This window comes from Anguilla anguilla, chromosome 4, assembly GCF_013347855.1.
Source record: "Anguilla anguilla isolate fAngAng1 chromosome 4, fAngAng1.pri, whole genome shotgun sequence".
Lineage (NCBI taxonomy): Eukaryota > Metazoa > Chordata > Actinopteri > Anguilliformes > Anguillidae > Anguilla > Anguilla anguilla.
Window position 1 is genome coordinate 35,375,091 of NC_049204.1, and position 21,942 is coordinate 35,397,032.

Below are 21,942 nucleotides of genomic sequence, written 5' to 3' on the forward strand. Positions count from 1 at the left end.
ATGAAAGTTTGCACTAAATACTGCACTGATCATACTGTAGATGACATGTATAGGCCGTTCAAAGCTTTCTTGTGCCAAGTGACAGAAGATTCCCCTTTACTTTTTGTCTTTATACGACAAGACAATATGAGTAGTTGATGGTTCTCACCAGATTTGATGACAATACCACCGAAAAATGAGCATTCTGCATTGTTTTTTTCTGAGCTATGTCTCAGCAGGTTTCCAGAAATGCCATTTGGAGACTACAAAGGGACACCTGGATATTATAGGTATTTAGAGTTGTAAAATTATATATATTCTATACGCTCGTGAAAGATGTATGGTTAAAAGTAGCTTGCTCTCCCATTGCCTGTCATCCTCCCCCTCCCTCCCTATCTCCTTATCCCACTCTTCTCCACCTCCCTCTCCTTGCAACCTCCGGCAGTAGCAGGTCTGGAAGACTTTAGAAGATAAATACATTACTGTTTACTAATCCATTTGTTGAGGTCTATATATTTTGTCAAATGAGAGTACTGAATAATAAAAAAAAAACATTTTGTGAATGTATTTAGATGCTCACCCATATGAAATGGGATCAAGTCCTTCAGTGAACATGCCGTCTGCTGTGGACTCAAAGCTGTTTTCATTGTCCTCCTCAGAAATATTCACTCAGATGATGTCTATGGCCTCTAAATGCGTCTTCTGTCTAGACTTTGCCATTGCAAAATACATTTTTGTTGTAAAGCAAAAATGTATTTTGTTGGCATGTAGGCATAGAATGTTGAGACTCGCACAATATTTTCAGCGTGTGCGAAAATGTCAAAGGTCAGTCAAAGAAGCTTATTGGTGGGCTCATTTTGTTCCAGAGAATCTATGCAAACCGATGATGACAATATTGTTTTGTACACTATACTTTTGGCATTCGTCAAAGGTCGAAACGGACAACACTGATAATTCCTCCGGGGAATTTGTAAATAAACACTGAACATTCTATCAAGATGTCTCTGAGTTAGTACTATTTTTTTGTTGTTTTTGTTTTTTTTTTGTGTTGCCTGCAAAGTTCCAAAACGCAAAGAAGGTGAGGACCCCCCCATGCCTGTTCTGCCACCCCATGCTACAAAATAAGTAACCGTTGTCGCTAAAACATTGGCATGGTTAAATAGTTCATATAGATGGAACCGTGAGTTTTAACACTTTCAAATGGTGTATCATGTGACCAGGCTGATTGAACATTTTACTATAAAAAACTAAAGGAATGAGAATAAGCCCCCTTCGAACCAAATGCGGGCCAGTGCAAGGGGTTATTCTAGGATGCTTGCTGCAAATCTCTTGCTTACCTCGTCTGTCCTGATGGCACTGGGGAGCAGGATGAAAACAGGATCGAAGAGTCAGTCTGAAAAGAGCATTACTGCAGCATGGTGCTCTGTTTTTAACTAGCAGTCAACTGCCCATGAAGTGAAGCGGGGATCAAAGCAGAAGGGAAGGTCAGGGCTACAGGCTAAGACTGATAGTCATGCTTTTTAATTGCAATTAAACCAATTTTGTTACAGTGTAAGTGCAGTTTTCTGTGTTGGTTTTAATTTGCTGTTGGTCCGTTATTGAATTCATGACATCTATCTCTTGATGAAAGGATACAGGCTCATCTGTGGAACATCTTACCAGTTGCCCTCTACAATCATGTGCCCCCCAACCCCCCATCCCCCTTCTCATACCACACAGGTAGCACCAAACATATTCTTAAGAAAAATGATGGTATTGAAGGTAAAGATAACAAACGACTGAGTCAGGAGCTCTTTTTTATAATTTAATAAAACGACCGGTTGGGAAGAGGTACAAGTACAGTCTTCAAAGATATTAAGTCTAATACACGAGTTTATATAGTTTTTAGAGACAAACCGCTGTTGGTCCGGCCTATGGGATTAATTCAGTCGCCATATGGAAAACGTCCAGTTATAGCCAAGTGTATCTTAGGGAGTCCATTCCAAAACTGACCATGGGGGCTAATTAGACAGAAATAGAGGTCCTTTAATCCCTTAATGCACTTGATTACTGCAGCTGGTGTCTGTACCCTCTTGCTTACATTCCAACCGATACATTGTTGAGGTGAAACAGTGTACAGTCAGATACATTGTCTATAAAGTGTGAGCATCCAGCACTTAGTGAACTATATTTATCAAGTCATTACATTTTATATAATTACTTATATAATGCTTTATGTAAGTCAATTTTTTTTAACATGATACTTCAATGTGAACGGAGAAAATATGTGCATTTCTTTTTCTTATTAAAGAATCAAAAGTATATTAATGCCCTTTTCCGTTGTCTGCTCTTGATAACATAACTGCGCTTGGCACTGTGGGACAGGAATGAGTGAATGAGTGGTGCATGACATGAGCCTACAGTACTGGCACGGAAATTAATTTGCTATCGTGTAAAAATAAATCCGTTTTGCATACACTCCCATGCCACCTTTTGAATGCGATCCAACACAAATGAGCTGCCTTCAAGCCCAGTGTCATGGCTGGTGCCCCGATTTTTTCTTGGTAGCAGGAAGTTATGTGGTGCTGAAGTTTTTCTTTTTATTTGGGGTGGGGGGGGGGGGGGGGGGGGTGGTGCGGTGGCTGTTAATCTCAACCTCCTCTCCTGCTCTTTCCTCTTCAATTCAGCACTTTGGTTCTGCTTCACTCGAACAGAGGAAACTGTGTGAGCTCGGGAAGAAGCGAGTGGAGCGCACAAAGCAGTGTTATTAATGGGCTGTTTTGCGCAGATGCTGCTGAGTGTTTCTTATTGCAGCTCACACTTCTTTGTGGAGGACAAATTAAGCCATTGTTCCGCAGGCTGTGATTAACAGGCGGGTGCTTATGGATGGCTGTATGCCGATATTCTGTCTTATGAAGAGCAAGTCGGGTTTCCAGCTTAATTTCAGAGCCCACACCTGTCAGCTGCCATCGCACGGTTGCTCAGTCATGGAGCCTTGGTGCTCATTGGATGAGGAAGACTCTGTTTTTTAAAATGATGTTTCTTATTTAATTTTTTTTTATTATTCAGTAGACATTCTTATCCTGGCTGTGTCAAAAAGCTGTAAGATAGAGGTCGTGGGTACGGAAAGTTTCACAACTGTAAATAAACAACAACAATGTATAAGCATACAACCAACATTGTATGTTGTAAACAATCAAAGTTGGACTAATGTTAAGCATATTGCCAAAGAACAATCCACAATGCAACCTAAGGTAGGACCAATGTACACAAAGTACCTAATATTGATCTAAATCAGTAGCTGCATGAGACTTGGCTCAGAATATGGGCTGCGGAATGTGGGTGAAAACAGTTTGTCCTGATCAGTATAGAACCTGGGTCCTCTTTTTTCCCCAGATCCTGGATGTTCGAAACGTGATGGTGGTGGTGTCCAGGTGGTATGGTGGGATCCTGCTTGGACCAGATCGTTTCAAGCACATCAACAACTGTGCGAGGCACATCCTGGTTCAGGAGAACTACATAGATTCAGTGGTAAGATGTCCGCCCCATCAGACAGACATGTACACTTCTGGGCAAAAAAATGGGCCAAGCCCAAAATGGCAAAATATTAAGCTTTTAACGGTCTTAACAACAAATCATTGGTCAGAAAATTAGCAAGAATTAAACAAATGCACTCCTGAGACCTCCTGTGCCACCATTTGCTTGTTTACTTTTGCTGCAGTTTACTGTTTGGGGAAAAGCTAGAAACAGGGAAATTCACTTATACAGTAGACAGATAACATAATGTCAAATAAAAGAGTCATGTTTTGTATTTGGTTGCATATCATTTGCATGCCATGACTTCCTGATGTCTGTGACCTGTCAACATCATCAGAGTCTGGATATCTTATTTTCAGGTTGTCCTATAAGTGATACAAAAACTCTTTGCATTTGAATTGATCTCTATGGGAATTGGGGGGTGGGACTAGATTCAGCTGTACATTATGCTGATACAGTATGCAACACATTTGTTGGCTAAATGTCTTTAAGTCATCAAGGGTCCAAGGTATCAAATGAGCCTCAAACCAGCGTGCTGCTGCCAGATATGCAGTAGATACTATAAGCATTGTTTCTCCTGATTAATTTTCCATTTGAACTCAATGGAAAAAATATTCAGGAGAAACAATGCTTGTAGTATCTACTGCATATCTACTACAAGCATTGTCTCTCCTGAATATTTTTTCCATTGAGTTCAACAGGAAAATTAATCAGGAGAGTTCACTGTAGCAAAAGTAAACGAGCAAATGGTGGCACAGGAGGTCTCACCAGTGCATTTGTTTAATTCTTGCTAATTTTCTGACCAATGATTTGTTGTTAAGACCATTAAAAGCTTAATTTTTTTGCAATTTTGGGCTTGGCCCATTTATATATATATATATATATATATATATATATATATATATATATATAGATGGGTGACAGATTAAAAGAAAAACCTGGATAAATGAGTGGAGAAACATAATGAATGCAGAATGCTTCTATGCAGGTGTACTGCATGATACATGATATCATGCACTGTTGCATGTATAAAAATGCTGGAGGTCCAGTTGACCTTGATTTTGGATCAAGATGGCAAGTGGAAAAGATCTAAGTGACTTTGAAAGAGGGTTTATTATCGGGGCGGGGCACAGCACAGATAGCAGGAGCTTCAGTCACAAAGACTACTCAACTGGCTGGTGTTTCAATAGGAACAGTGTCTAAAGTGAATCTGCATTTAGATCTATGGGAAAGACATCAGTAAATCGGGTCGTTAATTGTGGTCGAAAGCATACATTGACCATACTTCACAATGATTGTGATGCTTGTGCATTACTGTGATAAACTAGAAGAGCAACTCTTCCTCAGGTGACTGAAATTGTCAATTTAGGACGTGATCAGACTGTGTCAGGAATAATAGTCCGCTACCAACTACAAAGTGAGGAATATTATAGTCAAGTTGCAGTGCATTAACCCCTCATTACAAAGACAAATGCTCTGCATTTTAGAGTTCAGTAGTGCAAAAACCACAGACACTAGTCTACAAAGATGTGGATAAAGGTGTTATGATCAGATGAGTCACCCTTCACCATATTCTCAACAATTGAGCGAGTGCATATGTGCTGTACACCAATAGAACGGTACAGGCCTGAATGCTTGACCCCTACAGTGAGGGGGTGCAGTGGCTCTGTTATACTGTGGGGGGGGGGGGGTGTGCCTTGAAGTGCCAAGGTGCCTTGAAGCTGTGCTGGCAGCTTGTGGTGGCCCACCTGCCACCTGGCTGTTGCTCCCTCCTAGGACACCAAGCTTAGAGGAGGGTATCTGATGCCAGGAACGGAGTAGGGGTGTTGTCCACCAGGGGGGCAGCACCAGCCCCACTCACCCATTACCTCATCACCAGGCCTAATAAAAGGCCTGGTTCACAGGCCTATAGGGGGGCAGCTTTTAGGGAAGTAGTGTGATGGACCACTGCTGTGTGTGGGACAAGTGCTGTGTGTGGGATTTTGTTATTCCTTTTTCTTTGAAGGGTTTGGTTGGCCTTTTTGTGTTTTTTCCTGTCTGTTCACCACATGAACAGTGGCCACCCCCAGCACTGCCTCACTGTATATGTAGTGTGAAAATGCTCTGTGTTGTACAAAACTGCATATTCTGCCTTTTGAAGCATCAGGAGTTGGCAACAGATGATCTATTTAGACAACATATTAGAATTGGCCTAGGAGAAATGGAGTTGAATCAGCTTGTGTGTGTGTGTGTGTGTGTGCATGTGTGCGTGTGTATTATAATACTGGGCTCAATTCAATTAGAAATTCTGTTTTAATTGTTTAAAGGAATATTTAAATTTGTCACTAGACAGGGGACAAAATAGTGAAGTGTTTACAGAAAACATGTATGGTAATCTATGCGTGGTTCAAAGGTTTTTGTGAGACAGCAAGTGTAATTTGCAGGCTACTTTACTGTGCTGCCACACATCTTTGTATTACTGTAATCTTTCACAAGCGGCAGAGAATTGAAACAATGACAACACCATGGCAACATCCTGCTCAACATCAGCTCAACATGCTCAAAATGTTGATTTGTAAATATATAGAAAAAAGAGATCAATGGTGATATGATGTCTCTCTTTTGTGGGGATGACAATGTTATTGTCATGGCAACAAACCACTTACATTCAAATGTATTTTCATTAGAAGGCCAATGTACTCTCGTTTTCATCTGCAAAATCAGGGTGCAAGGGCAACTGTTCATGTCCAACAATGTATTGTATAGACAAAAGCATACATATTGCTTTAAACGCTTTTTCAGTGTTTTGGTGGTTGTTGCAAGATGACATGTTGCAAGAAATTATGACTGGCTAAGACCGACTGCTGTCTAACATAACATAACATAACATAACATAACATAACATAACATAACATAACATAACATAACATAACATAACATAACATAACATAACATAACATAACATAACATAACATAACATAACATAACATAACATAACATAACATAACATAACAACACAACACAACACAACACAACACAACACAACACAACACAACACAACACAACACAACACAACACAACACAACACAACACAACACAACACAACACAACACAACACAACACAACACAACACAACACAACACAACACAACACAACACAACACAACACAACACAACGATGAGAACAGGCCATTCAGCCCAACAATGCTTGGCATTTTCTTAACTAAATTAGTGCTCTGAAACTAGATAGTATTTAACACTGTATCAAGCCTAGTCTTGAAAATCCCCAGAGTTTCTGCCATCACATTGACTACTGTCTGTAAAGCAGCTGTGGGAGGAAGAGAGACACTGGGTTGAATGATGCATTATGGTATGCAACGCTAACCTCAAGTACAATAACACATGTAAACTTTGCAGGACAGTTGTCCTAAGAGCACTTGTCTCTGAAACGCCACAATAACATTCAAGTGGTTATTCGTAAAGTGCCCTCTCCTCCATTGTTACTGCCCTTTCATTTGCATAGTCATAAATAAGATGCCGACAATTGTGGCTTTGAAACCTGTTATCAGTTTATGCGCATATGCTAAAGATCATCTACTGCATGTGTAATGTAATTATGGTTAGTGTTAGTACTTATTCTGCCATTATTAGTACTTATTTGCTGTAGTAGATCAGAGTGTACTGTAACATGCGTTGTATAATGGTAAAACATTCTAAAACTAATCTGGACGGCTTTAGTGTATGATCAAATATGGTTGATATAAAATTGCATGAGTTTCGGCAACTTTCAGTGTGAAAATGGTATTCCAAATATAGAGGAAAAAAGTGTATATTAAAATATTATTCACTGACTGTAATATTATTCACTGAATAAACATCAAGAAAAATGCAACAAAAATACAGTGCTTCCACGTTATATGGCCAGATAAAAACCAACTGGTGATATGGTTATAAAGCAAGGGTGGGGGGGACTAGGATGTGTGAATAATGATGGCTCACTGATGGTGAAATACAACTTTATTACTTAAAACGTTTTATATATATAAAAAATATTTTAATAAAGCATTAATATATGTTAGTATACTACAATAATCTTGGCAACTTGTTTTGCCAGCAGATTTAGACTTTCTGTTTGAGAAAAAGTGCCTTGCCAATTCACAACCCAATTGACCATTTATTAGCCTTTTTTTCCTTTTTTCCAAAAAGAGGTAAGACAGACCACCCTCCATTTGCATTTTTTTTATTTGGAAAAGGAGTAAGCAGAAAAGGTAAAAGATAGAGAAGGGATCATAGCTCAAAAGGTGCCATGCCAGGGGATTTCATTGGCCAGCTGACTGCCAGTCAGATCAATTTCCATATAAATTGTTGCTGACCAGTATTGAGTTTGTCTAGCTGTCCCTTGAAAGCATGGGGTGTGTCAGTTTTTCATGATGTCAGATGTTGCTAATGCTTTCTAATTTCTGCTGGAAGTATAGTGAGGTTATTTAATAATGCATTTGCATACATGTGATCAGCTCAGAGCTGGTGGATGGTGGACAGCAGTGGGAAATAGCTGTGGTAGAAATACAATGATTTGCAGTGGGAGGATGTCTGTACATGGGATAATGCTTTTGGTAGGTGAGGAGGTGGTGGTGTAATGGGGGCAGTATGGCATGAGAGCACTTTACTTTATTCTTCCTTTCATGTAGAACGGAATTTTCTTTGAACTTCTCATATTCTACGGAGAAAGAGAACTTTGCTTTGGCGTGTGACATTCTCTCTGGCCTCTTACTGTTCAGTGAACTTCAGGGTTATTTCTATCCTGCAGTATTCAGCAGAGAAACCCAATCTAAAGAAAGTATATGTTCCTTTGTGCGCATGGATTAACACACTTCACAAAATGATTGATGCTATGCACTTACTAACGCAAGTAGTATGGTCATCTATATTTTTTTTTTCTGTGCCCTGTAGCAGTTGTTGTGAAGGGTCATGGCAGACAGCTTTTCTATTTATACCTTTTGTGTTCAATAAATAATGAATTTTGAAATTGCATTTGGCAGGAAATTTACATTTTCATGCAGTCATTACTTCATTCTGGCATCTGGGCAAGCATGTGGAAGCTAATTTCATTTGGAGCTGTGTTTGCATGCACACGCTACGTGAGCGCTTGTGTGTGCATGCGTGTGTGTGAACACAGCCTTATTTATTCTAGATGCGGAAGGAGGTCGGTTGCAATTTACAATTAGTCTTCTATATCTTCAAACCAATGGGCAGCATTTATGGTCAGAGGTCATTCCCCCTGCACATCCGTGTGCTCGTTGTCTTCAAAGGCACTTGACAGAGACGTCATCGCAAACCACAACCACAGCTACATCCCATCCCAGTGACACCCCAGTTTCCTGGTGACATTTTGCAAAGTGAATGGAAACACGTCTCCCTGAATGAGGGGGCTCTGACTAAAAGGTTTTGGGTTGTGCGGCATTCAGCAATCTGTCTCTCTCACCCAGGCCGTCTGAACTGACGGCAAACTACCAACAAGGGACACGCGCACAGCATGAGACTGCCAGGCTGGGTCCGCTGGTGTGCGACACAAGCGTCCTGGTTAGAAACGTCTTTCACATTATGTACACACAGTAAGAAACTCTGCGTGGAACAGGCAGCGGGGACCCGGTAAATGTTCTCTGTTGCATTTCGGCACTAAGCTGTTCTGTGATGCAGTCGTAGGAATGACACTCCCATAGCAGTGGTGTGGCAGCTGTTTACTTATATATTTGAAATTTGAAATGTCAAAGTTGTCAAATATTTCACGCAACTGGTGCATTTTTTTCTTCTTCCCAGGAGGACGGTTCTAAAGCTGGAGGGAGGAACAAAAAGCATAAAAACAAGAAGGCAAAATGAAGTCATCATTAAAACACAGAAATGCTTGAAAATTTTTTATTGCGGGGAGAAACAGAGGAAAGAAATGGTTTTGGAAAATGCAAGGAATCAGATTTCTATCTATTATGCATTATTGATTTCCATTCTGTTCATTAATTTACTGCCTGTCATTTTAAAGAAAGGTTAGGGCAAAAAGACTCATCACAAAGACTCTCTTGAGGCTAAATTAAATCCTGACTCAAATACATGCCATTAAAATCATAAGAAATTCTCATTTTTTGAATGATGCAGGTTTTTATTGCTTTAAAATGTTAGTTTGCATTAGCCTCTGAGTTCAGTGGTGGATAAAGTATGGAATAAAGTTATTCTTATGAATCAGTGGCCCTGTGTGAGTTATTATACTTGGGCTTAGTTTCAGTCACGTACTGGTCTTTTAAATGTGCCATTCCTTTAGCTTTCCTTTTTTTGTGCTAGACTTCTAGCCTGAGTCACTCATTCCCACTGATTATCACAGTATGGGACCCAAGCACATCCATCATCATATCATACATGATTTTAATGAGTTCTTCAGCACAGCTCCGCTCTGTCTTATCGTGCATGTATCCTTATATACGTTATATGTTTGATATTGCAGTGCAACAGTCTGTGATTTGATTAATGAATGCATATGTTAATACATGACATTTATTTATAGGTTAGAAACCATTAAGCCACAGTCAGTTTGCACCCCAGCCTGCTCGAGACACGGTTGGTGCAGTAAGCTCTTGGAGGGGGTTGGATGTTTCGGTCTCTATCTCCTGGCTGTCAGTTCCCATTCCAGAATATTAATGCTGCACAATGTTTGCCTTGCACAGAACACAATTGGATCTTTGAAAAGGAACTTGTTTTTTTGGCTTTTTGTTGTTACTCACAATTCAGCTTTCTCCTGAGAGAATTGCCAGTCTGAGTCATAAAATGAGTCTTGCCCGAGCAGTGTGGTTAATACATTGTTTTTTAATTGAATTTGCTTGGTGCCTAGATTTAGTGTCTGTGCTGGTGCCATGCATGGGCCTGCACCATACAATGCCCTGGTCACAAACCATGGTCCACACCAGTCCTCCGCCACACACAGGGCTGGGGACCAAACCCCAGCACCACCATGGCCCCGGTTCTCATGCGACCACTACCTACTGGAGCAAATCGCAACACAGATTTTGGTTCCTCGTTTTGGTACCACGCCTTCATTAACTAACATTACACTTGCTCTGTTGACTCAGTGACACCAGGTGCCAGTAGCACAGCAAGCTTGTTAACTTAGTCAAAATGCCAAAAGCAAAATAGTACAAATTATAATTATAAAGTATAAATAAAATAATTCTAAATTAAATTGTTGAATTTCTTTGTCTTTACAATAAGACACTATTTAATGTTGTTTGCTTTTTATTTTAAAGAAGGTATCGATTTAGGCATCAGTATCATTTAAAAAATATTGCTTTAGCATGGGTATAGGGAAAATCTAAATGATACCCATCCCTAGCCACACGCATGTAATATCATTTCAATTATCACTCTGGCCTTGCCTTTTGCAAGGTGAGATTCCAGGAGGCTCTAGCAGACCATTGAAATGTGTTATATTAATGCAACATCCTGTTGAAATTTCACTGTAAGGAAGTGTGACCAGCATAGGCCACAAAACCCTCTAAAAGGGAAGAAAGTAACCTCATAGTCCACTGATGTGTACTAGCTGCTGAAATGATAAACTGCAGTCTTTCTTCAGCACTTCATGCTGCTCCTATTTTCATGTTAATTTATTCATATGCTTTGTTTTAATGTGTCCCTTAAGCTGTCGTCTACTTCTTGTATTATTTTATTTCTTTTATGTGTGTAAAGCACTTTGTAAATTTGTTTTTGAAAAGTGCTATACAAATAAAGTTTATTATTATTATTATTATTATTATAATACATCAGCTGTGGTGGAGAAGGGATGGTTTTGTTGATGACCATACTGAGGTTTTGAACAGCCTCGTGATGACCATCCTGTAGTTTTAATAGTCTCATATGATGACCGTTCTGTAGTTTTAATAGTCTCATATGATGACTGCCCTGTAGTTTTAATAGTCTCATATGATGACCATTCTGTAGTTTTAATAGTCTCATATGATGACTGCCCTGTAGTTTTAATAGTCTCATATGATGACCGTTCTGTAGTTTTAACAGCCTCATTTGATGACTGCCCTGTAGTTTTAACAGCCTCATTTGATGACTGCCCTCTCCCTGGTTTTCCTGGGTTCTCTGATTAACTTCCTCAATCCAAAGGCATGCTCTCAACCCTGGTGTTCCGTCAAGGATGGAGACAACTATTGTTCCACCATAGATGGGGTTAGAATGCATTTCCTGTGTTATTAGGCGTCTAAAACAGTATATCATGCTGGCCAGGACAATAATAGCACACCAGCAAATGCAAGAGGAGAGCAGAGAAAAGCACTCAGCAGGTAAAAAGGCAGTGTCCTATAAAGTCTTTTCTACAGTGGGCTCCAGAATTATTGGGACCCTTAATAAAAATGAAGAAAAAAGGCTGCATATAATAAATGACACAGATAATAATCTAATAATATAATGTTATGTTCAAACATATGGGAAAACGATATACTTTTATTTAAATACATTTACTCTCATGCTTCAATGTTTTTTATTAAGTAATCTATTTTTTTCAGAAAACCATAGGTGCCATAATTATTGGCACCCCTAACAATTATTGTAAGTAAAATCAAACAAAAGGAAATTGGCAATACAATTTTACTTAATTTAGTTCATCTCAGTCTAAAGGAACAATATTGTGTCATTCCATCACTTCCAGTTTCACTAGAGAATAAAAATGAGGTAACAAGCATACAAAATCCCTTTGTCATCCATCAGCATGGGAAAAGCCAAATAACTGTTAATTCAGAAGAGACCGATGGTAATTTGCCATCACAAGTCTGGTAATGGGTACAGAAAAAGACAAACGGTTAAACATACCACTTAGCACTGTAAGGGCAATAATAAAAATGTGTAAAACATATGGAATGGTTGCAAATTTGCCAGGAAGAGGAAGCAAGTGCATGGTGTCCCCCCAGACGGTGAGGGAGATGGTGAGGGCGGCCATTAATAACCCTAGGATCACTGTTTAAGAATTGCAGAGATTGGTTTGTTTCTTGCGGTCAACAAGTAAAAAAAAAAACCATAAAATGGCACCTACATACCAACTAACTCTTTGGAAGGGTGGCATGAAGACAGCCCTTACTGAGCACAATAAACAAAACCAAGAATCTGGAGGTTGCCAAACCTCATTGGAATTATGACTGGAAAAGAGTTCTATTGTCAGATGAGACCAAAATTGAAAGTTTTGGCCATACACACCATTGACATGTTTGGTGGCAAAAGAGGAATGCATACAGGAGAAGTACCTCATACCTACTGTCAAATATGGAGGTGGGTCATTGATATTTTGGAGATGTTTTGCTGGCAGTGGTCCAGGGGCACTATTTTAGATAAATGGCACAATGAATTCAACAAAGTACCGGGAAATTCTGGTAGAAAATGTGGTTGTCTCTGCTAAGAAGCTAGGACTTAGTCATAGGTAGATTGTCCAGCAGGACAATGACTCCAAGCATACATCAAAATCTAAACAGAAATGCTTAAGTGAAATCAACATCCATGTTTTCCAATGGCCATCTCAGTCTCCAGACTTAAATTCCATCAAAAACCTGTGGTCTGAACTGAAGAAGGGGGGGGGGGGGCAATGGTCAAAAATCCCTCCAAATGTGTTCTCTAACTATATCACAAATTATATGAAAAGACTCATGGCTGTCATCTTTCCCAGGGGTGTTTTCACAAAGTATTAACCAGGGGTGCCAATAATTGTGGAACTTGTTTTTTGGCCACCTACATATGCCACTAACACACTACTCAGCAATGAAGTCATTAAGACATCTGGTCAACATGTCAGAGAAAAGGGTGCCATATTTATATGAACTTGTCAGCTGATTCCCTGATCACATATCTGATCTTTTCCAATTTTATGAAGTGCATCATATTTTAAATCCACTGGGTAAATGTTGGAGAACTATCCTTCCATCTGATAATAATTTGCCTTCTAGCTGCTAGAGTGGCAAAAGCCAGAAGATTTAGTTTATTGCTGTTATAAGACCCACTGTTACAACTCCAAATAAAGCATGGAAGGCTGAGATTTCTAAGGGCTTGTTAATAACTTTGGAGGGTGTATCAAGTAGTGTTTGCCACAAGACAGGGCAGGCCCAGAACATGTGAAGCAGGGTGGCCTGGTCTTTCTTGCAGGGATTACATGTTGGGCTTAGGTTGGGTGTGAACTTGGATAACTTTACTTTAATCCAGTGCAGTCTATGAAAAATTCTGCATGAGGGTATGTCTCCTACAGACTGAAGATGAATGTATTCTCAGTAGCATCTGTGACCACATGGATTCCGAAATCTGTACCTCCAAATCCCCTCCCACTCACTTTTAATTGAGTTCAAGGTCTCCATAGTTTTGCTCCTTTAAGGGAATTTAAAAGGCCTTTATTACCCCAATAAATAGATTTAATGACTAGGAGCGAGGCTGGGGGCTGTGAAGGGAACCGGCTTATATTTGAGCTGGGTTTTGGTCCTGCAACAGCATTTCTCTTGGATACAATTCAAGACTTTGACTAAGCCACTTTGGGCTTAGTCAAAGTCCTTAGTGGGTTTCTTCTCAGCCATTCAGATGTGGACTTTTGTTTTGGATCATTGTCTTGCTGCATAACCCAATTACGCTCCAGCTTCGGTTCACTGACACATGACTGGACATTCTCCTAAAGAGCCACTGCCTTTATTCAGTATGAGTAATGTAGAAAAGCCTGTCATAATGTTTCGGAAAGTGAAGCAGTTGATAGAGATTCTTGGTATACTCCTTTTAAAAGGGGTGTTAATTGGCCTGAAAGGGTCTTTAAAATTTTTGTTGGGTACCCATGTGGGCCAGCAGATTTCCCACATTGCATGTTTCTAATGGCCATCTCATTCTCTTCAATACAAAATGGATGCTGTAACTTGGCTGGTGTTAAAGAGTGGGATGTGGGATCTCCATGTTTTGAAAAAGATTCAAATAAGTAGTTGTCAGTGACTCAGAATTTCTGTGACTCAAATTTCTATATAAATTGAGAAGCTGAAGCTGATGACGGAGTGGTCTATGCATATTGCACCGGACTTGTCATGAAGTATTGCCTGACTTGCTGCCTTTTTGGCAAAGCTGGTGTGCAAGGATCATCCCTGATTTATCCCCACGCTTGTAGCATGTGCTGTATGGCCTTTTAAAGGACAGTTGGATTACTTTAAATGACAAATGACACTGCACTCTGTAGCTGTGTCCCATTTTACACCAATGTTCTGAGTGTTCCTAGAGGTTCAGATTGAGGCGAAGGTTGTACAGAGCATATACTGCACCTCCTCCCCAGTAAACTAGTCAAAGCTCATGTTCCTACATATTACCCTTGCTGTGTAAGCTCATCCATGCTGTGCCATTGCTGGGTGCTCCACATGAGAAAAACAAAAGAAAAGAAAAGCACACACCTTGAGTGCTGAGCTGGGAGAAACAGTGCCTGAGTAAAGGCTGAAATTAAATGTAAACAGCTCCTGCACAAACATGTCAACATCTCCAGAAATGCTTTCTGAATTTGAAAGTCATCAAAGGGTCCAAGGTATCAAATGAGCCTCAAACCACTGTGCTGCTGCCAGATATGCAGTAGATACTACAAGCATTGTTTCTCCTGAATATTTTTTCCATTGAGTTCAACAGGAAGATTAATCAAGAGAAACAATGCTTGTAGTATCTACTGTATATCTGGCAGCAGCACGGTGGTTTGAGGCTCATTTGATACCTTGGACCCTTGAAGACTTAAAGCCATTTAGGCAACAAATGTGTTCCATACTGTATCAGCATAATGTCCAGCTGAATCTAGTCCCACCCCCCAATTCCCATAGAGATCAATTCAAATGCAAAGAGTTTTTGTATCGCTTGTAGGACAACCTGACAATAAGATATCCAGACTCTGATGATGTTGATAGGTCACAGACATCAGGAAGTCATGGCATGCAAAGGATATGCAACCAAATACAAAACATGACTCTTTTATTTGACATTATGTTAATTTGTCTAAAACACTGAAATGGGGGACTACGTATAAAAAGTGCTGTAATTACTACATGGTGAAACCAAAATGTATAAGAATACCCTTTAATAAAAGCTCTGCGCCTGCACTTTGACCACGTGTGAATTGTTTGATACAAACAGAGAAAATAAAATATTAAATCAGAAAAATGCAGGTGGTTTTAATGTTGTGGCTGATCAGTGTATTAGTGTAATAATATAGCTGATTCAGTATACATGGTTGATGTTCTGTCCTGAGGGAGGTACTGCTGTTTACCTTCGAGCACGGTACTATACTTAACCTCACATGTCTACTATTTGATGACAAGTCCTATATGTCGGAATGAAAACTGTAACCTGGAGAGGGTTAGATTTGGGTCTAAGCAATGATCAGCGTCCATGAAGCCTTTGAGCAGATGGCTCTTGCATCCAAACTGTGCTGCACAGCATGACATGTGGTACACCTTTCAGTGCATGAGAGGGGTTATTGAATAATGTAGGCAAACGTGGCTCTGCAAATGACAGATGGATAGGAGAAATTCACTGCTGTGATAACATAATCGTGAACCGCACATGGATAATGATCTTCAGATTGATTGAAAAAGCGACTGCTTAATTATCCAGTTTCCGCGTGCAAGTATTTACATGAATTTACATATGTGCATATCATATGCTCCATATATTTGAGTTAATTTGTCACGACTGCAGCACAAATAATGTTTTCTAGAGGAAACAGAAAAACCAGAAAATCTTGAGTCAAATCATACAGAATGATCTTCTAGCCCCAATAAGAACAGAGACCACTTTTGGAAAATGGTGTCAAATGGTGCCAAAGAAATTATGGAACAGAAGGAAAATTAAGGCTAGCTTATCTGATACAGAGAAGAATATAAATTTTCACATACTGATTTAGATTGATTTTTTCCCATCAGTGCTGCACATAATCCAGAGATTAAGTGATGGAAGGGATGTACATAGATAGGCATCATTCATTTGCATCAGTTTATGTAAGATTTATGTAAGAATTTCACATTTTGAAATGCAGACATGGGTTAGGTGCTTTCTTAAATCAAACCTCTGTGCTTCGGCTGAATTACCTGGACTGAAAGAGACTCATTTATCAACATTTTTATGAAACAGTGTATATTTACTCACAAAAAACTCACAAATTCCCCCGGATTTGTCTAACACGTGTGAAAACAGCTTTTTCTTTGCAACATACTTATGTTGATAAATACGAGTCAATCGTAAATTAAAAACGTGTTTACATGTTTATAGATTAACGCCCCTAAAATATCGTATGAGGAGCTCGGAATTCCATTGCAGGTAATTTAATGAAATGGCTGGAAAAAAAAACGAAAATAAAAAAACTTGATTCTTTGAAGCTTTTTTGTTTTGCAAAATGAGTGCCGTGCCATAACCCAAGTGGGTACTACATATTGGCTGTGATTGAGATTAATGTGGTGTAGAAATGATGGAAACAACTGTCTGAGCTCTAGTGAGCTCCACTCCATTTACTCAATGCACAAACTTGTTACCCTTTGCGCTCATGCACATTATATCGTCGCTAACTTAAAGCAGAACAGTACCAGCCGTAACAATTAATTACACACAAAAAGTTCTGTGCAAAATTGTGGATTGACATTGCATTGATAAACTTAAATATTTAATTCATTCATTCATGTGATATGACAGAAAATGTTAGGAACATGCATGTTGGGTGTTCCGTGTTTAGTAGCATGATTTGGATCATTGGGGTTATGGTTCCCCATAGTATCCTTAGTTCACTGACCGGAAATGAATTGTGAGTGGTAAAATTGCACTCATCACTACTGTTACTTATAGGAAAAATAACTAAAGGATATGCCAGTATGTAACTTATTTGTTGTATAAAAAGCAGGGTGCTGACTTGCAGTGATAGGGCTCAGTGAGTGCTCTATGGTGCTGATCCACCCTTCTCTCACACGTCCAAATTTAGATAGACTTTAACACAGAAAGCATGTCTTAGCCAAACATGCACAGAGAGATGATTACATGAGACAGGAGCTCTGAGAAAGGCTCTGCTTCTCTTTGTAATTTTAGAAATTCTTGGCACTAGCCGGCACCTTGTCAATGAAGCAATCATAGTGGAGAGTTCAGACTGACTAATTCAGTAATACATTCTGTAAAACCATATGTTAGGAGAAAAACCTCTTTGTCAATTCTCAATTCACCAAGCAGCCATTGAAGAGACAGGAGGACCGATGAAGTTCATACTTCTTTGTTGTTGTAATTACCCAGCAGCCACATTCTGTTCCAGTTGGAGATATTTCAAGGTTGAATTATTGCAACCCAATAGCAAAACTTTACAGTAGTTCAGCTGAGAGGTTATAAAACCATTTTTGGCATTTCTCTTCCTCAATTTTGACATATTCTCAAGGTATATAAAGATGATGTTAATGTGAAACTTAAAGGAGAGATCTGACACACACTAACTTTCAAACAAGTGGATTAGCTGTGACAGTGCAGCTGTCTGAATTTAAAGATAAAAGTAAGTATGTATCTCTCTGTGACTTGGGGCCTACTATCAATGTCTCAGTCTCATCTGAATTTGAGAAAAGTATAATGTTGTAACTATACACAGGACTTGTAGCCTCTGGCTTCCTGACCATGGGACTAACCATCCTCTGAGTCACGGTCACAATTAACATCTCTGGTCAACCAAGGCATAATAAAGTGCTGGTCCTCTTCCTCTTGTTACCTTGCAATAAACTCACTGCTTGATCGATTAGGCAGTGTTTTGGGGCAGGAACTTCCCCCTACAAGAACAAAACGGGGAAACCGAGTTCAATTAATGTACTTAAACACTGCTACACTACAATGGGTCAAACAAATTTTACAGCGCACAAAATCATCTATCTATGTTGGTTCCAGGGAACGCATGTGGGGTTCCATTATGTTAGTGACTTTGTAAACATAAAAGCTCACCAAAAACATAGCATCTTTGCTCTGCAGGTAAAGACTAACTGACCAGATGCACTCCTTAAGAACCTTGATGGACTTTGCTGCGCACCTTGCTTGATCGCCAAGACAGAGTTTTATTTCCCTTTGACAGCTGTTTTGAGGAACAAGTACATACTTTTCCTCCGACATCTTCCTTGTGGCCGGACCCAAGTGGAAGACCTGTGCACATCAAAGTCATCTTGCCTGGAACCCTGTCACGACCCTGACTTCAATGAAGAAGTCCACACGCATCTGCTGTGACCTTAGACCAGCTGAAGAGCTGACACAACACCTAACAAAATGAAGGCCTGGCCTCCCCTGTATTGCCGGTAAGTCCTGGTATCAAACTGTAGGATAGTGTAATACGTTTAACAACGTTTGTTGTGTTTTGTTTTGCTTCGCGTGTGTTGGTCTGGAATAGCGAATTTTCTGACCTTGTTGTTTTACCATGCTAAAACATTTTATGAGACTGATTAAACAGACTGACCACATAATTTAGAGTAGTGTGTCACCAACCCTGTTGGTTGAGACCTGTTGGCTTGTGTCGCTTCGCTGTACTTACGCTTCTTCACCTCCACCACTGCAGTAGCAGTAGCTAGCTATCTACAAACACTCTGCTGAAACGTTATCCCACCCCACAGGCTCTGAACACCCCACTCCCAACACTGAAAAGAGCATCACACACAGAACTGTCCCGGATACCTCTTAGAAGCAGGAATACAGGCAGAGGAGCACAGATCCAGAAAAAACTGCACAAAGAAAGAGATTGTCTGCGCATAGATACTGTATAACTGAGCATGATTATTTTATAGTATTTTCAAGGTGAAAGTCTTGCATAGTATGCCTTCAATTTGAGTTTGTTTTAATCAATGCAGTCCATTCATTACAATAAAAAGACAACATAAAACACTTTTTTCCAAATATATTGCAAAAGGCATAAATTAAAAAGATCAGTTTAAGATTTATAATTATAATTATACTATCAGGTCTTGATGATATTCGGTTGATATACTCGGACTGTTTGGTTGCTAGCTGAAGTCTGTCTTTGCCCTACATGGAACTCATCATTGATACATATTACCAATAGGTTTAATTTCCATGGTTACATCCCACATAGGGAATAATATTTGATACCATACAACCACAGTTTACACCAAAACCAACAGTAAACCAACGGGTCATATGGTTGGTGACTCCAGTACAGCATTTCACATCACAACGTGGTTGACATTCATTTATTTTTCTTTGGTGAATAGAGGATGAAATGAACACAGACGGAAATGGGACAAAATTACTTTGCATAAAAATAGTTCATTTCCATTTCATACAACCTGCACTGGCCTTTGGTATGGAGATTTTCAAAAGTGTTAATGAATAATGGTAATGAGGGAAATCAAATCAGTAAATTAGTGGTGATGGTTGAGACCTTTACACAAGCAGAAGAAAAGAGAATGAATTCATTGCCTTTTTGTCTGTTGAAAAGAAGTGCCCTCAACTACTTATACCTTGTATAAAGAAAAAACAAATCTAAACCTTTATATTCAGAGATCAAACATTATGAACAAGGACATACTTGGGTGTTTCTGTTTCTCTTCTTTGAAGAGAACAAAAAATATACAGATTTATTTAAATCCTTATTTCATCCTCACAGGACAAAGGTATGAGAAGTTCACCTTTTTCAGTACATTGCATGCCCTTTCTCCTGAAGTAACACCAATTAAGTGCCTGGAAATGTTTATACATCAGCCAAGTGAGGTGCAGTTTCATTTTACCCAGCAAAAATGGTCTCATTTAAAAATACTTTATGGATACTGCAACAAAAAAACTAAACTATGAACTTTGACTGTACTATTAATGGTGTAGTGTGGAATATAAAGTGTACTGTACATACCCTCCAGCATCAACACGACACACTTCTTCCCAAATTTTTTATATCACACCCTGTAAAATGAAACCTCTAGTGAAGCTGCTTCAAGACTCATATAATTACTGTATGATACTCTAGAGGAAGACAGAAGAAGATAGCACTATGTGTTTCTCTTCAAACCATTAGAACATCTCCCCAGTCTATTATATGTGTTGACCACAAATTGACAATGGCGACACAATTTTCTTGAATCTACATGTAGAGTCTGTTGCCCTACTGCCTGTACCACACGTCTCACCCATTACTTTCTTTTTGATTATCGTGGCATTTGTTTTTAAAGTGCATTGATTAAGTTCGATCCAAATGAGTATATTTGTTGTTGGTTGAATTGTGTATTGTTACGTCCCAGTGTTTTTTGTGCTTAGTGTTTTGTTGCTGCCGTGTTTGTTTCTGTCTTCCCTAGAGACATGTGATGTCATTATGTGGGTCTGCCAGAGAGAGGATGCATGCCAACCTGGCAACCAGACTGAGGGATGCCTGTTGTTGAGGATGCTAGGACCGTCGCGAAGCAGTGTTATTAGAAAGATGCTGGACTATGTATTGATTATAAGCATCTTTTTATGTTAGTCTACAGTTTGGAGTTGAGTCTACTGCCTACAGTCAACGCTGTCTGCAGTCTGCTCATCTTGACAACATCATCTTAGCTTACAAACTTTACTATAACATAAAAGCTTTTTTTACAAGCTTTTTTTTACAAAAGCTTGTAAAAACGCCACTTATAGCCTGTGTGTTACCTAGTTATAGAAAGTTATTCTAAATAAGAGTATACATTGTGAAGACAATCAATGGTCACCCCAATTTCTACTTTGGAACATCTGCAAAGAATTGGAGGTTTGGAAGAAAGGACCATTTTCAACTCTGCCGTGGGCTACATCTACCTGCCCGGTGAGCCTGTATATATGCTTAGAACATTTTATATATCACTTTGTGCTCAACTGGATCTTCTTTTGGGTTGTGGTTATTGTTGAGGTGGCTTTGTGTTACGTCCGATAGCATACACCTGGTTATTTAACGTGGGTGGATTTTGGGTCGTAACAGTATTATTAGTATTATGTTCTGCATGTGAGTGTGTGTCTGGCCTAGCCCACAGGGTTAGTACAGTAGTGCAGTAGTTAGAGGGAAGGTGCATGTCTACTTCCCATCTGCTTGAAGACCTGCAGAAGACCTGCTTGAAGAATGCATCAAACAATATACACCATCTCATATTTCCTTTTTATATTACAGTGCTTTATCATGCATTCTCATGCAGGGGACTAACAGCATGACTTGACACATTAACAAACTTGTAAAGAGTTGATTTCTGTAGTCTCTAAGCACATTTGAAGCGCGAGCAAAAGGGTAAGTAGGGATATTTGGGGGAGGTTCTGAACAGCCTGTCTGCCTATTCACAACAGCTGTGCATGAAACCCACCCCTTGAGCTTCAGGCTTTTGTACCAAAAGGGATATGACTCACTCTGCCATGCAGGAAGGAATACTCAAATGCTATCTGAGCGTGTAATTACTCCATTCTAACTAAATTTTCACTCCTGGTAAGAAAAAGAGGTGGG

General features: G+C 39.5%; 1 protein-coding gene across 4 annotated transcripts in view; it reads left to right on the forward strand.

Annotated features, from left to right (window-relative positions):
* The window catches only part of impact (impact RWD domain protein), a 56,946-nt gene extending 35,636 nt beyond the window's left edge, over positions 1-21,310 (forward strand). For 2 of the 4 annotated variants that reach the window (XM_035412706.1, XM_035412705.1), the window contains exons 10-11: positions 3,355-3,489; positions 9,291-9,704. In XM_035412706.1, coding sequence (XP_035268597.1) covers positions 3,355-3,489; positions 9,291-9,350 — 195 coding nt within the window. In that variant the 3' untranslated portion in view covers positions 9,351-9,704. Of the gene's footprint in view, positions 1-3,354; positions 3,490-9,290; positions 9,705-18,579 lie in introns of those variants that run through there. The other 2 variants (XR_004764713.1, XM_035412707.1) reach the window with 2 other exon arrangements.
* The last annotated feature ends 632 nt before the right edge of the window (positions 21,311-21,942 follow it).